The 17,585-nt window shown below is 40.6% G+C and overlaps 1 protein-coding gene across 4 annotated transcripts in view; it reads right to left on the bottom strand.

Annotated features, from left to right (window-relative positions):
• Window positions 1-227: 227 nt before the first annotated feature.
• ZCCHC4 (zinc finger CCHC-type containing 4) overlaps window positions 228-17,585 on the bottom strand; it is a 52,579-nt gene continuing 35,221 nt past the window's right edge. For 2 of the 4 annotated variants that reach the window (XM_006744592.2, XM_081812535.1), the window contains 5 exons: window positions 15,533-15,654; window positions 15,222-15,297; window positions 13,604-13,655; window positions 12,942-13,086; window positions 3,559-9,065 (listed from right to left, as the gene is read on the bottom strand). In XM_006744592.2, the coding sequence (XP_006744655.2) occupies window positions 8,930-9,065; window positions 12,942-13,086; window positions 13,604-13,655; window positions 15,222-15,297; window positions 15,533-15,654 (531 nt within the window). In that variant the 3' untranslated portion in view covers window positions 3,559-8,929. Of the gene's footprint in view, window positions 1,549-2,237; window positions 3,480-3,558; window positions 9,066-12,941; window positions 13,087-13,603; window positions 13,656-15,221; window positions 15,298-15,532; window positions 15,655-17,585 lie in introns of those variants that run through there. The other 2 variants (XR_014143082.1, XR_014143081.1) reach the window with 2 other exon arrangements.

Genomic DNA, 17,585 nt, shown 5'->3' on the forward strand with positions numbered 1-17,585 from the left:
TGACCCCGGTTAAGAGAATGTGACCATAGGGGCACCTGGGTGGCTCAGTTGGTTAAGTGACTGCCTTCGGCTCAGGTCATGATCCCGGAGTCCCGGGATCGAGTCCCGCATCGGGCTCCCTGCTCGGCAGGGAGTCTGCTTCTCCCTCTTACCCTCCCCCCTCTCATGTGCTTTCTCTCTCTCTCTCAAATAAATAAATAAAATCTTTAAAAAAAAAAAGAATGTGATCATATCATCCTGTGATTCTTGGACTTAAAATCTATGGTAGAAAACCATCTACCTTTCACTTATTCAAAGGAGAAAGTGGTAGAATCTTCAAGTTTAACAAGCCCCATCTTCTTGCCCTGTATCTGGATCTAGCCCCTGGGAAGTAGGTGTCAGAGGTAGATTCATTCATTCAGCAGCAAATACTCGAGGCACTATTTTGTGGCACTGTTCTTACCTGATGCCTACCCTGCTTCCCTCTCAAGAGATAGGCTTTTCCCCTTGCCTTTGCTGCAATTTAGCATGACCCCCAAATTCTTCCAGAGGCAACATTTTTCTTTTATTATTTTTTTGTATTATTGTTTCAGGGGTACAGGTCTGTGATTCATCAGTCTTACACAATTCACAGCACTCACCATAGCACATAACCTCCCCAATGTCCAGCACCCAGCCACCCCATCCCTCAACCCCCCTCCACTCTAGCAACCCTCAGTTTGTTTCCTGAGATTAAGAGTCTCTATGGTTTGTCTCCTTCTCTGGTTTCATCCCATTTCATTTTTCCCTCTCTAACCCCCATGAGCCTCTGCCTTGGTTCTCAAATTCCACATATCAGCGAGGTCATATGATAATTGTCTTTCTCTGACTTATTTCCCTTAGCATAATACCCTCTAGTTCCATCCACGTCATTGCAAATGGCAAGATTTCAATTTTTGATTGCTGCGTAATATTCTATTGTATATATATACCACATCTTCTTTATCCATTCATCTGTCGATGGACATCTAGGCTCTTTCCATAGTTTGGCTACTGTGGACATTGCTGCTATCAACATTGGGGAGCACATGCCCCTTCGGATCACTACCTTTGTCATCTTTGAGGTAAATACCCAATAGTGCAACTGCTGGGTCATAGGGTAGCTCCATTTTCAACTTTCTGAGGAACCTCCATACTGTTTTCCAGAGTGGCTGCACCAGCTTGCATCCCCACCAACAGAATAAGAGGGTTCCCCTTTCTCCACATCCTCGCCATCATCTGTCATTTCCTGACTTGTTAATTTAAGCCATTCTGACTGGTGTGAGGTGGTAGCTCATTGAGGTTTTGTATTTCCCTGATGCCAAGTGATGTTGAGAACTTTTTCATGTGTCTGTTGGCCATTTGGATGTTTTCTTTGCAGAAATGTCTGTTCATGTCTTCTGCCCATCTCTTGTTTTTTGAGTGTTGAGTTTGACAAATTCTTTATAAGTCTTGGATACTAGCCCTTTATCTGATACGTCATTTGCAAATATCTTCTCCCATTCTGTCAGTTGTCTTCTAGTTTTGTTGACTGTTTCAGAGGCAACATTTCTAAGGTGAGAATGGACTTGCCTTTATTATTCATAAAATGCATTTTTAGGCATTATTTAATGTTCTGGGGTGGCAGTAATGGATAATCTGGATGCTGGGGTGGAGGGGGGATAGGGAGTAAGCAATATCCATCCACCTAACATTCTTACGGAAATCGAATGCCCATTTTCTTGAAACTTATCCTGATTATGAACCTTCATATAACACGAGAAGGACTAATAGGGGTATACACTCAGTGCTACCAGACAGAGGAGAGTAGTGCATTCACAGAGGAGAACTTCCCAGAAGGTATTATAGCCCAGGAACCAGCGTAGCAGTGGAGTTCCAGATGTGGCCAGGAAACAGCAGATGATTTTATGTGGCCGTAGCACCTCATGTATACTGGTGGGACTGGGGGACACTGTAAATTATCCAAAGTAGCCATAGGACAAAGTATCCACTAACACAGTGTTTCCAGCCTTTTCTTTTCCCACTGACCCATAAAAGATATTTTGGGCTTTACTCCTCTTCTTTGCCTTCCCCGTTCTCTAAGGAAAACATTGCTTTGGCAAATTGGTTTACTTAGGCTTCTGTGGTACAGAATCAAGAGGAAAAGGGAAGAATACCCAGGTGCTTTTTAAGGAGGTAAGGGCAGGAGATAGAAATGGTATAGGATTGGCTTTTGAAGGGCCAGGCAGCTGTCAACAGATTTACTGGGGGGGGGGGGGTCGTATTGTTGGTTGCATCACACTGGTTCATTGGTTATTCAGGACCTGAACTCATGTGACAGGGGTGATGACTGCAAGTGTAAAGATGGGCAGGAAGACTAGTTAGGTGGGGATGGGGGAGGCACAATTCCAGATGTTTCTGAAGTAGAACACTAAGAACTGATTATTGATTAGACTGAGGGAATGAAAGCAAGGGAATAGTCAAGACTAAGTTTGGGATATTTGGGTATGCAGACTCAGGGAACAGAGAAATGGTTGTTGCTGGATCAGAGCAGAGGTAATGAGGAAGTATGAAGGGGAAGGGAGGGAAAGCAGACCAGAGGAAAGGAGTTGAGTGAGGACTATGTTCAGGTGGAGGTGTGGTGTGCAAATCTGTAATGACCAACAGGCACCTGGAATGGCAGGTTTGAAAGGGAAAAGTCAGGGCCTGAGCAAAGATGTGGGAGTCACTGTATACAAGAATGGGAGATGGAACTATGTGGGATATGACTAATCTAGGCCATGTGAGAGGCTGTTATTGTGAGAGGTCTATTTTGAAGTCATAAAATAGGTGAAACATACAAAATAAGAAATTGACCGAATTTGCTGGAAAGAGATAAATGTAGAAAATTGGTGTCAGAATCTCTTGCCCTACCATGGTTGCATTTATTAGGTAACAAAAAATCCCAACTTAAAGTGGCAGAAGTAATAACTAGAATGTATTGGCCCATGTAAATTACAAGTCCATAAGTAGGGCCAACTTCAGGTCAGGCTAGATCCAGCAACCTGGAGTCATCAGGGACCAAGCTCAGGGCGTACATCATCATAAGTCTGGGTCCCCACGTGGTCACTGGAAAGCTATCAACAACAACTGGATCTACATGCGTCTGCATTCAGAGAGAGAACAAACACCTCTTCACCAATCACAAGGCTGAAGTCCTGAGTTTTGCTGTAATTAGACCAACCCCTATCATGAGCCTACCTGAAATCAGTCACAGGTAAGGGGTATGGAACTATGCCCAATAAAAAGTCCTCCCCAAAAGCTGAAGAGGATATCAGTCATCTCTCTCCCAAACCCCACGGCAGGCACACGATGGAGAGGATGGGAAAGATCCTGCTGATGCAACCAATCAACACTGTTCAATAGGACAATCAATCACAATTACCTAAGTTTTAAGTACAAAAGGCATTTGGAAGACGGTCCATCCTGGCAGAGAGTCTAAATCTGGGGTGTTCTGTTTGTCTCTGCAAAAGAAATTCAGAGACCAACTGATGAAATTCCAATCTGAAGAAAGAGGTTCTAGTAAGAGCTGCAGACCCAGTATTCATATGTCTAGAAATTTATTCTAAGGAAACAAAAGATTTAGTCATAAGAATGTTTAGCATAGGGTTGTTTACAAGAGTGAAAAAATACAAACAACTTAGATGTCCAACCATAAGAGATTGATTTAAGTCTGATTTCTCTGGTTTCTCCTACTCCTGGCCCCTACATTCACAGGTGAAGAAACTGGCCCATCTCCTCAGGCTCAGTTTCTTAGAGACCAGCAGCTAATAAACTTCTCATCTGCAGTAGTACGAAGCAACTAAATAGTGTGAGAATCTTGTGACTGTCCAGCTAATGGGATAAAACTCATCCCTCAGAGCTATGAGATCTGCTTGCTGTTGGGTGCTTCTTTCCCTCAGTCTTGCTGAGTTAACATTTATACTAAATCGCCTGAAATCCAACTGTCAAGATCTTATCTGCACTTGATTGCAATGACCTTCTTGGCTGACCCTTGACTAATTTGACCCCTATCCTAATGTTCCAATTAAAATCACATCAAATTAAGTGAAATTGGATTTTCCTTTGCAGTCTGCGCAAGCTTTCCTTACCTAGGCAGCTCTAAGCATATTAGCTTCGTCCTCATGTGGCACAGTTAAGGTTTTGAGACCTCAAGCAGTATATGACATGGCATTTCTATTCACTCAGTCCCGATTTACGAGCAGCTACCACTTGGTGGGTGGGGAAATGTGTCAACCTGGCCACCCGCTTCCCGGGGTCATGGCGGAGGGGGGGGATTGGTGAAGTCACGTGGGCAGCAGTTGGTTGTCTCGGACATCACTGTGTGCAACGCACAGCTCTAGGAGCTAGAGAACACACACCACGGTGCCTGCAGGCCCCTGCTACCAATGAGCTTCTAATCTGTACAGGGGAAACAAGCACAAAAAAAAGTCGATCTAATACAGAGCATACTTTAAGTACCTTAAAAGAAGGAGAAATGAAAAGACACACAAACACATTTTTATTTCACTGGCAAGAGATGTACTATTCCAGTGGAGACACCAACAAGGACATTGTGAAGGAGACAGCATCATACCAGGACCTTTTGTGGGCTGGGATTTTACTTTAAAAATTAGTCAAACTTCTCCTAGATGCCTAGTATTTTGTAGATAACTTTGAAGGGACCAGACATCAACCTAAGTGTTTTTCTTAAAATAACCCTGGAAGCTGAATTATTCTAAGCTTAAAGGCTGTCAATCTTGCTCACACAGCACATCCCAACCTTAAACACACATCTAAACCCTCAGTATCAAGACAGTCTTCCTACTGACTCTAAATATCTGCCAATATTGTTTAGGTCTGTTTTCCTTTTTTCAGTCCTTATAGGAAAAAAGACCAAGGGGAGCCTGGGTGGCTCAGTCGGTTGATCTTGATCCGGCTCTTGATCTCAGCTCAGTTCTTGATCTAGGGGTCATGAGTTCAAGCCCCACATACTTAACAAAAATAAATGAATAAAAATGAAAAATAAATACAAGAAAGAGAAAAGACCAAGTCCTCTCCATATCTTAGGCATGCCTACTGTTAAGAACTGACTTGTATCCTCTAAATCCAGACGCTGAGGCCCTAGCCCCCAGTACTTCAGAAAGGGACTGAATTTGGAGATGGGCCTTTAAAATGGAAATTAAGGTAAAATAAGGCCATTGAGTGGGCCCTAATCCAATCTGACTAGTATCCTTATAAGAAGAGGAAATTTGGACACAAGAGATACCGGGGAATCATACACACAGAAGAAACATCACGGGAGGAGTGAGAAGGTAAGCTAAAGAGAGAGGCAGGAGGGGCGCCTGGGTGGCTCAGTTGGTTAAGCGACTGCCTTCGGCTCAGGTCATGATCCTGGAGTCCCGCATCGGGCTCCCTGCTGGGCAGGGAGCCTGCTTCTGCCTCTGACCCTCCCCCCTCTCATGTGCTCTCTCTCTCTCATTCTCTCTGTCTCAAATAAATAAATAAAAAAAAATCTTTAAAAGAAAAAAAAAAAAGAGAGAGGCAGGAGAAGATCCAAACTTGCCAATACCTTGATCTTGGACTTCCAGCCTCCAGGACTGGGAGAAAATAAATTATTGTTATTTAAGCCACCAGTCTCTGATACTTTGTTATGGCAGCCCTAGCAAACTAATGCACCCACCATCTGGAAACCTAGAAAATTCCACGCTTTCATCAAATTTTTATTGAGCACCTATAATGCATGAGATATAAGATGGTATAAAATGGGTACTGACATTAAGAAACTGAAATCTTTGGGGGAAGTAGAATCTGTAAATCTAATTACAGAATAATACACGAAAAGTGCCTCAAATGTGGTTGCAGAACACCCAGGCTTCAGAGAGGAAGGTACCGGCTGGTAGCGGGGACTCAGGCAAGACTTCCCAAAGAGAGTGGGACTTGGGCCAGGGCCTGAAGGCTCCATAAGACTTTAATAGATGGCATATGGAGGAAACACTCCAAACAGAAAGAAGAGGGTGAGATGAAAACAGTGGGGCATACTGAAGAAATAAATCAGTCTAAATATCGAACTAAATGTAAGAAAAACCTGAAATCTGATCATTCAGGGCCTACAAAGTAACTATGGATTTCCTCAAATTTTGTAACCTAAGCAAGAAGGGTAATGAAATTTAGCTGTAATAATTTAAGAAAAACATCCTTTTAAAAAGCTTAGAAAGTTTTATGTGTCGAATTTAGGGATTTTCCTCTATTACTGTTTTGACTAGGTATCTTAATGTTCAGATATGCAGATTTCTAATTAGAACAAATGACCTCATCTCCCATCCCACTTTACCTCCCAGAGACATTTTTACATCCTATTAGTTTACTCCCTGAGAAAAGAAAATCCTTAAAATTAGTATTAATTGAACAAAGAACAGAATCACCAAACTTCTTTTTTTTTTTTAAGATTTATTTATTGTCAGCAGGGGTGGGGGGTGGGTAGAAGAGGGAGAGAATCTCAAGCTGACTGCCCGCTGAATGCAGAGCCCAACACGGGGCTCAGTCTCACAACCCTGACATCATGACCTGAGCCGAAATCAAGAGCTGGACGCTTAACCAACTGAGCCGCCCAGGGGGCCCCAGAATCACCAAATTTCTTATTTTTAACTTCCTAAGCAGTTAAAGTTTTAAAGTAAATAATTCCTGATTATAAGTAATACCCTATTTCAATTCTAAGGTGTACTCTTTTTTTCACATTTCAGTATTTCTGAAACAGGATACCCCTAAAATTTAATATACACAATTAATGAGATATGGGGTTTCTCCCCCTGAAAGGCTACAATCACATCAACAGTGCATTTCACAACTGATGGTACCTCAGAACTCAGGAAATGGGGCGATGATAACCCCTGGCCAGCAGGACCCAGTTCTTCAGGAATCATGGTCCCTCAAGTGTCTGAGTTTCAGGGGAGATTTCAAGAGATTTTACCATGGTTTTGGGGGACACCATGAAAGTCAGGTAAAGTCTAGGCCTGTGGCTGAATCGGGGGTGGGAGGGAACACTCACAATGATTCTGAAAAAGGTTCATGTCTCACCCAGTCACCTCTGAATCCACCCCTCTGATCACCATAGCAACCCACGTGGAAAAGGGGGCAAGGGAAGGGTTTTCTGATGCTTGTTAAATCCAGGGGGCTTAGCTCATCTTTTGATGTCGCCAGATATACGCCCCTATCCACTGATCAGGGCCACGCTTGTGCCTTCCACATCAAGCATCCAACAGTCCTAACTTTAAGACCAGATGGAATTTCCAGGCCAGATGGGCTGCAGCTCTTGTACCTTCACTCCCAGGGCTCTAGCTAAGCCCAAGCAAGCATGCCTCCAAACCTGCTCTAAAGCAGCTGTTTGGGAATAAGAGAAAAGTCATTATGCAAATGTAAGCAATTCAAAAGTATGCAATATGAAGGCGATCATGTCAGGTACCTAGCAGAGAAATGGGGAGACGAACTGTTTGTTCTCAGAGTTCAAGCCCAGTCCCTTCCCGGCTATGATCCTGGACCACCAGATGATTACCATGGAGGGCTCCAGCTATCTGCTGGTTAACATTTGTTAACATTTCTCACCAACACAACTGAGAGCCAGGCACATGTGCCTCATTTAACGTCACCACCACGAAAACAAGCCTGTGGTATAACTACTGTTATATAATAAAATAATTACATAATAATAACAAAGAAACAGGCTGCCAGTGAATGACCTGGTCAAGGACATAGAGTCAGGAAGGGTTCGTCCCAATAGGGATGAGAGGTTTTAATCCCCAAACTCTTCTGCCTTCTGCTATTACTTTTACAAAGAAATAACCTTAACTGCTTCGGTTAAAAGACACTGAGATGACAGAGCAAGTCATAATTCTAAATGTCTCATTCATCCTACAACATTTAAATGACTCTATTCCATCAAAGGACACTGTAAAGAAGTACTTGAGAAACAAATATTTAGTAATAAAATCATAATTATAATCTTCATATCTTTAGCTTTGTCAAAACTCTTCCCATCAGGGGCACCTGAGTGGCTCAGTCATTAAGCGTCTGCCTTTGGCTCAGGTCATGATCCCAGGGTCCTGGGATCGAGCCCCGCATCGCGCTCCCTGCTCCGCGGGAAGCCTGCTTCTCCCTCTCCCACTCCCCCTGCTTGTGTTCCCTCTCTCGCTGTGTCTCTCTCTGTCAAATAAATAAATAAAAAAAAAATCTTTAAAAAAAAAAAAAATTCTTCCCATCATCTTTGTCTAAAAATAATTGTTCAGGGGCGCCTGGGTGGCTCAGTTGGTTAAACGACTGCCTTTTGCTCGGGTCATGATCCTGGATTCCCGGGATCAAGTCCTGCATTGGGCTCCCTGCTTGGCACGGAGTCTGCTTCTCCCTTTGACCCTGGCCCCTCTTGTACTCTCTCTCTCTCACAAATAAATAAATTAAATTAAATATTTAAAAAAAAATAAAAATAATTGTTCATTGTACTTTTCTTTGCAAGTGGTGTTTAAGTCATCACACAATGTTTTGATATTTAACTTAAAACATTTCTGGACCTAATTTAACATACGTGTGTTCAATGTAAACAAGACCTCAAGTTTTCACTTTCATTTTTCTTCTGACATTTTCTGCAAAAGAACATGCATGCCCATTTTTCAAAAGAGGCCAAAATCATATGATTGGGTGAGATTTAAAGGGAGAAAAAAAGGCACACAGAGAGATCTGGTCAACCAGTTCAGGATGGAACACCTCCCCAGGTCCCCAGAGAGGCTGGAGAGGGGTCCATAAACCAGCAAATACCACCTGCCTATTATCTGCCTTAAGGTGCATACCTTTGAAAGCGACAGAATTTAAGTCCAGTGTGGCACTTGCAGAAAATGGCATCAAAGGTTGGACTATAAATCTTTCTTATTCTCAAGTCACTGGACATTTAAGAGCAAAGATATTGATGGGCTCTTTCTCTCCTGTTCTTCTTCCTTGTAACAGATGTATGATTCATGGATTGTCCTTTAGTGGTCCCCATTTTCATCTTACTACTTTTTCTTTGCTTCTGCTTTCTGACAGCTCTGAAAAACAAGGTGCTAAATTATTTTGTAGAATAAGCATAGTGAATTATGTAATTATGTTGGAATTTAATGAACCAGCTGACCAAATAAGAAAACAGAAGGGAAAGAATTTACTGTATCATAAGCATAAATCCTCAGGATCCTAACCATAATAACAAGGAGACAGTGAGAGGCCTGACGAAGCAAAATGCTTGAGTAAAGAAATTTCTTTGAAAGACAGTTACCACAGATTTATTTGGGACAAACCCACCACAGAGGTAAAGAGTCAAGCCAGGAAAAACCACTGCTGTGCTGAACAGTATGGCAGCCTCTAGCCCAGTCCCTGTGGCAACAGAGCACCTGGGATGTGGTGAGAGCGAGTTAGAAGTGCTCTGAACGTAAAATGCACACCAGATGTTGAAGAAAGAATGCAAAGTATCTTGTCAATAATTTGTATGTTGATTGTGTGTTCGAATAACATTTGGGATATGTATTATTTAAATTTTAAAAACAGGAAAGCCGGGGCGCCTGGGTGGCTCAGTTGGTTAAGCGACTGCCTTCGGCTCAGGTCATGATCCTGGAGTCCCGGGATCGAGTCCCGCATCGGGCTCCCTGCTCTGCAGGGAGCCTGCTTCTCCCTCTGACCCTCCTCCCTCTCATTCTCTCTGTCTCAAATAAATAAATAAAATCTTAAAAAAAAATAAATAAATAAAAATAAAAATTAAAAAATAAATAAATAAAAACAGGAAAGCCAATGAGTTAGGAGGTTTCCTTGCTATTGTTTTGGTTTCAGTACATCTGTACTGCTCAGCTCAGCACTTCAGTCTCCAAATCCTTGAATGACGTTTTTCAGGAAAAGGACCGATACATCTGCCAGTTAGCAGAGGCAGAGAAATGAAATAGCACAATGGAAAAATGGACAACACTTACAAAGGCCCATCTTATAAGCCCTACCACTAATTTCCCTTTCCTCAGTGGGTCTAAAAGTCTGGACAGGTGCCACACAGGATGTCCACGTTTTGTGGTCTTTGTCTTCCTGAAAGACTAGCTTCACAATGAACGAGTTGGAACTCACACTCTAAAGACACTAAACCACACCAGAACAAAACAGATCCTTAGCTTCTGGTGCTCTCTGAACTAGGTTACAGACGATCTATAGCTGAGAAAGATTACTGGTCTGTTCATTCACTTTCTCCAAGCTAGCAGTATCATGCAATTTATCATACGGCGAACCGAGGAGAGGGCTGGGGCTGCCAGCACCAGCAAACCTGGAAAATCCCCACGGGTAACTGGCGATATCACAGATTCACTTCTCCTAAACCACAAGTCCTGGGGAAAAGCTTACTCTTTATCTTTCCAGGACCCAAATCTGCGATTCACAAGCAGAATATAGTCCCTCGATGGAGCAAACTCTGGCCTCACTTTTGGTTCACACAACATACATAGTAAGTGTTGGAAATACAAAAATGAGTGGGCATCATCTTTGACTTCAAGGATCTGGGAGACTGAGACAAGGCAAATGTCACCTTTCATTTTCCTTCCTCCAACTCTTTTTCTGGGGAAGAAACTGAGGCTATGAAATCCTCCAATGAGGAAGTAGCAGAACCAGCTTGATTCTAGAACCTGTGCTCTTAATTACCTTGATACTATAAACTCTGCTATAAGTTATTCAGATATGTAACATGCTAAGCATATTGTAATCACTAAACAAATATTAGCTATTATTAGGGGCATCACATGACTATTCTTCAGAATTTTGCTTGACAACTTTCCATTTTTTCATATTTAGGTTTTGGATTATAGACTATCAGTTCAAAAATAAAACAAATACCACAGCCATCTTTATACTCTTCTGGGTATGTTATATAAATCTCCTTTCCCTCCAGCCATTATTTTAAGAAGGCTAATGTCCTGATAAGTGATGATTTAGCAAATTTAATGAAGTAGAACCTCTTGATGGCACAATCAATGAAGCTGTGTGTGTATGTATACAAAATTTAAACACGTTTTCTTTGGCTTTTCCACTTATAAGAAGAACTAAACATGAACCAGATCTCACTAGTGGATATGTAAACAAAAGCAAAAGAAAATATTCATTTTAATATGAATAAACAAACTTTCCAGAGATGAAGTCTGTCAACGGAGTATAAATTGAACTGCCTGAGTATAAATCAATTCATTGTTTTGTTTTGCCTTAAAATTGAACTGACCTAGTGTTTGTCCTCTAAATTATAGTTATTCGTGTAATGATAAAAATGATTAACCACAAGAGGGAGCCAGCACCATTCCAGTTCAGGAGAAAAGGCAAATTAAACTTAAGAAAAACAAGTTAATATAAGACAGCTATGAGGTATCTTCTATGCCATATATGCTAAAAAGATGATTAGAATTATTTTTTACTATTGTAAAGAAAAAAAAAAAACATTTTGCCTTGTCAATTTCATTAGGAAAATTTTCTGAAAGCAAAACCTGAAGGTAACTGTTCACAGGAGTTTAGGAGTCTTTCCTGAGAGAAAAAAGTAACACTATTTAAGATTTTTCAGGTATACCGCATCCTAATGGATTTGCTCCTTGAATTAAACTTGATAAAATCTAATACTGAAAGATACTAAATGGTTTCCTTCAATGAAAACAACAGAATACCACCAAGCCAACTAGCCCAGGCCATGGAGGACCAACAAAGAGCCTACAATACATTACCAAAATACTAATTCAGTTTCCCTGTATCATAAGATCACAGACTGAAAGTCTGAGCATGTCACTAACTCTGTTTGCAACCAGAATTACCCTGTACCTGGTGCAACAATCCCAGACCAATAGCTTATTAGGTGGTCCTCTATTCTTAAAGGTTTCTAGGAAAAAATCTCTTATAGGATTCTTCAATACAGTTCTTAATTTAGAAACTTCCATTTCTACCCTGGATTACTTAGTGGAAATAATTGTCTAAAGTAAATTTGATGAAAAGTAATGGAAAAATAAAACAGTAGGTAGAATTCAAATGGCTGGGCCTTAATGGGAAAAACTAATTGCCACTGACCAAAAAAAAAATGAACAAATGGAAAAGAATTCTAATACGATCATAAATAGTTACAGTAACATCAGATATTTCTAATACTAAGAAATTATTTTTATCACAAGTTATAAGATAGCTCAAAAATTTTATGCTGATCCCAATTCTCACATAATGTTAAATTTGGCTATCTGGTTTTCATAACAATAAAACAAGAAGTCTCAACTATGATCCCTTTTAGTTTTTTTTTTTTAAGTGTAATTATTCAAATGAGCCCAGCTGAAATAGCAATGGTTTTTCTAAATATGCTGTTGTCATTGGTATAACTTTGTTCTGAGTGATAACCAACACCAAATATTGGTGGAAGAAGTGAAAATAAGCATAGAAAAAAATAGTAAAAATTAAAATTTTACATATTTAAATAGTCAATGTTTTTTAGAAGTCTGATATAATTTAAAGAGATAACTTCATTTTCCGATGTGTTCACTGTGGGATTACACACTACATTCCACCTGAAATGCCTTCTCCAGCCTTGCCTGCTGTCACATGTCTGCATCTGATCTGTCCCGACTTAAATATCATGTCCATCAAGAGAGGCTGGACTCTCTCCCCACAAACTGTAATTTCACATGAACCACAGGGGGTAAAAAGTTAATCAGTTTCTACCTTATACTTTGGTGATTTTCATGTCTTACCTGTAAAATGTTAGCTCTTTCACTCATCTTCGTGCCCTCCCACCCCACCATCTATGCAAACAGTAAGTAACAGTAAAAACAGCAAATAATTCAGCACCTCTGAATCCTCTATTGTATACTCTTGTGGAGGACTGCTTTACACAAATCACACAAGGAAAATTTTTTTCTAGGCAATAAACGAATTCAACTTACTTGTTCACTTTCTTAGATGTAGCGATCTTAGGACAAGTACTGCGTTTGTGGTCTAATTCACCACAAATAAAGCAGCCATCTTTAGGGCCCCCGCAAGAATGATCTGGAAGAGCACAGTGACTACAAATGCTACAGTGGATCCAGGCTATAAAATAAAAATTAAGTTTTAGAAGAAGTTCATTTAATATAATTTTTCATTTGATCAACCTTTATGACAGGGAAGCATGAATAGGGTTTACTTCAAATATTGTGACCGGTCTGCATAGCTGGTTATAATTTGGCTAAAGCGCCAAGATTAAGAGGTTGGAATCCCACATAAAGCAACTAACTTCTTTCTGATACATGGCAACCAATGCAGCCCTTCCTCCATGAGCCATGAGCAGAGAGCCCCACTGACACAATGGGGTCTGGCTGAGTGACACAAAGCCCTAATAAAATGAGCCAAACCAAATGCCACAGTGGAACAGGTTACAAAGTCATGTCTCCCTATGAAAGAGAGAGTGTGTATTTTGGCAACTGCCAAAATTAAAAAGCAAGTAAATCAATGCAGGTCTTTATATTAATTTTTTTTCCCTTATAAACACAAATAAAAATCCCATTTAGCTGAAGAAAAACTGTGAAATGTTTTCATAGGATCTCAAACACGGAGTCTAAATACTTACAAGGTTTTACACACTTTTTGCAGAGAAAGCAATGGTTCCATTTCCTGCCATCCTACAAAAATAATTTTTAAATTATATTTAATGTATCATTAAAAATCAAGTTCTACAATTAAAAATTAAAATGTCCTATTAAAATCTGTGTAAATTATTCATTCCTTATTTCTCACTTTCGTGGGCTTCACAATTAAATACTTTGATTTTAATCTATGCATTTCTCCACTCAACTCAAATGCCTCCTTGATGGGCCCCAATTTCAACTGGAAAACTAGGGGATTTATCTACAAGATCTTGAAAGTCCACTCCAGTTCAAGCAACCCAATCGGCACAAAGAAGGACTCAATTTCAAGAGAATTAATGATTCATAACTTTTACGTGTCTATGCAGCATAATCCTTAATGAAATTCATATTTGAGAAATTTATATAATTTAAAAAGATACAGATTATAGGGTACTGTTTGGGTAATGTTAAATCTGTGAAACAAAACTACCTAGAAAAGTATATAAGACACTTACATGTCCAGTTTAATGAGTCTTATAAAGTACACACTGATGAATCCCAACAGGTCAAGAGCACACTGTCAGCCCCCTAGACACTCCTTCGGGTAGCCCTTCCCAATCCAGCATTCCTCTTCCCCACCGAGTAACACCTACTCTGGTTTCTGTGATGGTCACTTCCTTGCTTTTGTTTTTTTACCACTTACGTGGTAAATAATAAAGTTTTGTTTTCCTCATTTTGAGCTTTATAAAAATGACCTGGGCATAATTTTTTTTAAATAAAGAACACAGATAATATCTAAACTGATTGAAAATACATGTAATCAGATGTGCTACCACAGTTAAAAACAAGTATAACCAATAACAAAAGTGTAAAGTTATGCAAAATGTATCTTATGATAGTTATAAAAATACAGGCTTTCCTTTGGACAATCATTTGTGCGTATTAGCCAAACTAAACTTCACCTGTTCTTTCTGACTGGATTTAGTTAAAATAAATAGGCCACCTTACGGGTCCATCCCACCTCCTTAAAACAATAAGTAGGAGGTGTGTCCCTGTCCTTCCTGACCTGTAAAAACTGAAGAGTACTTATCTACTAGGGCTTTGTGCAGAGTGACTCAGTTAATCCATGTACAGCCCTTAGGGAAGGTCCTGGCACATAAAAAGTGCACAGTATATGTTCTTTATTATTTCATCAGAATGGGGACGGTATCTCGTAGTTCAGTTCCTTATTTGAAACATCTTAATTTTACCCTCAACAAAGGTTAGCACTCACCTCATGCCTTATTTGAAATATTCCTGATTTTAGCAGTCATACAGTCATACAGTACCTCACATAAAAGTGAATTTAGGGGCGCCTCGGTGGCTTAGTCGGTTAAGCATCTGCCTTCAGCTCAGGTCATGATCCCCGGGTCCTGGGACTGAGCCCTGCTTCGGGCTCCCTGCTTAGCGGGGAGTCTGCTTCTCCCTCTGCCCCTCCCCCCAGCTTGTGCGCATGCTCTCTCTCTCTCTCTCAAATAAAAAAATCTCTTAAAAAAATAACATTAAGCAAATGTAATGAAACGAGTAAGCTAAAATAAAATGAATATATATGAATAAAAATGCATTCTGTAGAAACTATACCTTGGAGGTACAAGAATTACAGTGCTCACAGTGTTGATTCTCTAGGGAAACATATCGTTGACACAGAGGGCAAAATCTAAGGAGGAAAGAAAGACTTAAATCAGCTGCATATTTTCAAGAAGATTCACAGAGCAGATAAATGGCACTTGTTATAAAAATGGAGTGTAATCCAAATTCAATTCAAAATTATAGACCAAATTTAAAGGTAGCAGAAGAACTACATGAGTCAATATTAAAAGCATTTTCATGTTGGATATATGGAACTTTATTCTCAGTGACTCGTATATCTCAAGTCCCCACTAGGATCTTACCTGTACCCTTCTTCACTAGGAAGGATTATTTTGTTGGGTGGAATATTGGTGAAAATACGCACAGGAGACTGTTTTCGACCTGTCTTCCCATGTTTATAAAGTGCATGATTATCATAATCTACCTAGAAAGTTTAAAAAATTGAAAAAGAAAACTTACTCAAAGGAGTCAACATCTATGAAGATTCTTTAACCAATAAAGAACAAGCTGATGCCAATAAAGGAATTAAACCAAAGTATTTAAGAAGAAATTCTTAAAAGCAAGAGTTTACTTATTAATCAACAGAGAGGCCTCTATGGCGGTGAAATTTCATTATAGAAAAGGTAAACTTTGTTATAAATTCATATTGCCTGGTCTTAAGAGAACAACTGTAATCTTTTATCCAAAACAACAGACTTTGCAAGAAGGCCTATTATGGAATTACAAGTTTGGCTTTTGGCGCTAAAGAATTCCACCCTTGAAGATGTGTGATGCTTCAGTGGGGGCTTTTCATTTTTGTGTGTGAGATGGGCTACTTGTCAGTTCGCAGGTCACCGAGTCTCAGTACAGCCTTACTCTGACGCCCCCCACCATTCACCATTTGACCCCTCACATCCTGGCCGAGCATAGGGTTGGGGACCAGAGAGGCTCTGCCACTCACCTGTTGCGCCGTGAGGCAAATTTACATAATTCTCACCTGGAAACAGAGGTTACTGAGCCCTGCCCCAGAGATCTGGGAAGGTTACATGAGACAGTGTGTGTACAACGCCCAGTTCGGGGCCTGGCATATGGTGGAGACAGAAAGATGCGGACGAAGAGAGAGATTCAGCAACAGTTGTGACTATTTCGGATATTAACCTCTCCTCAAGACCCCTACCTCAGCTTTCAGCCTTGGCAGATCATCCTGAAAGGAAGCTGGAGCTAACAGGCTCAATGTCTATTAGCTTCTTGCTCTCGTCTCCTTCTCCAACCTCTCTGCTATCCACACACGTTCTCACTTTGGTTTTAAGCCTGCTCTGAATCCACCTAGTCACTAAGTCCATCCTTCTTTAGATCACTAATTCTCCAAGTGCGGGGACTGGATCAGCAACACCAGCGTCGCCCCTGAGAGCTTGTTAGAAAAGCACATTATCGCCCCACCAAAGGACCTCATAAAACAGAAGCTCTCGGGGGTCAGGCCCCACAATCTGTATTCTTAACAAGCCCTCCTGGCACACTAAAGTTTGAGAACCATTGTTCTAGATAATCCACAAGAATATGGTGAGTTTTTTATGAAGTCAGTAAAGGCAGAACCCAACTTTCAAATACATTATAATGAACTATTTAGATTCTAAACAAGAATACACAAGAATTTTTCAAAAGAACTGGCTCACAAGCTAGCTCTAATAAGCAAACCACAAAAATGTAAGGACTTACTGACAATGGAAAGAGAGGGCTTTAATGAGAAATTCCTAAGCTCTCCGTACGGCCCTGCCCACGGCTACCACTTTAACAGGTGAACGAGTTCAGGCAGACTGATCAATAAGCTTTAGCAGTGGGGGGAAAAGTAAGTGCCATACAAGGAGACCCAGCTAGACAAGGGACAGTGTGGGTAAACCAAACCAAACCAAACCTGGGGGTTCTGGTTAACTGTCAGCATGGTGAGTCCACAGTCTGGCTAACTGTACTAAAGCTGTCACGGGCTCACGGCCGCCCTGTACGGAAGTGTAATACCATAACAAGCAAAGGATGAGGTCAGATCATATGTGAAGCCCTGCATTCAGTCACTGCATTTGAAGGGAGACCCTGATAAAACCAGTTCGTTTCTACCGAAAGTAATGGGAAGAGGATTTGTCATTTAACATTTTGGGGGTGTTTATTCAGAAAAGCGCAAACCAGGAGGATCTGATAGCTATTTTATAACTGAAGCGGTGTCGGTGGAATCAAAATGAGACTTAGCCTTTATTGCTTTGGAGAACAGAAGTAGGACCAATGGTTAGAAGTTAATAGGGAGCATATTTTATCTCAATATGAGAAAATTTTCTAACGATTAGAGCTATTAAATAAATTGAGTTGCCTTGTAAGGCTGCAGGACTT

The sequence above is a fragment of the Leptonychotes weddellii genome, chromosome 2 (assembly GCF_054177405.1).
Source record: "Leptonychotes weddellii isolate Sample4059 chromosome 2, ASM5417740v2, whole genome shotgun sequence".
In the NCBI taxonomy this organism is placed as follows: domain Eukaryota; kingdom Metazoa; phylum Chordata; class Mammalia; order Carnivora; family Phocidae; genus Leptonychotes; species Leptonychotes weddellii.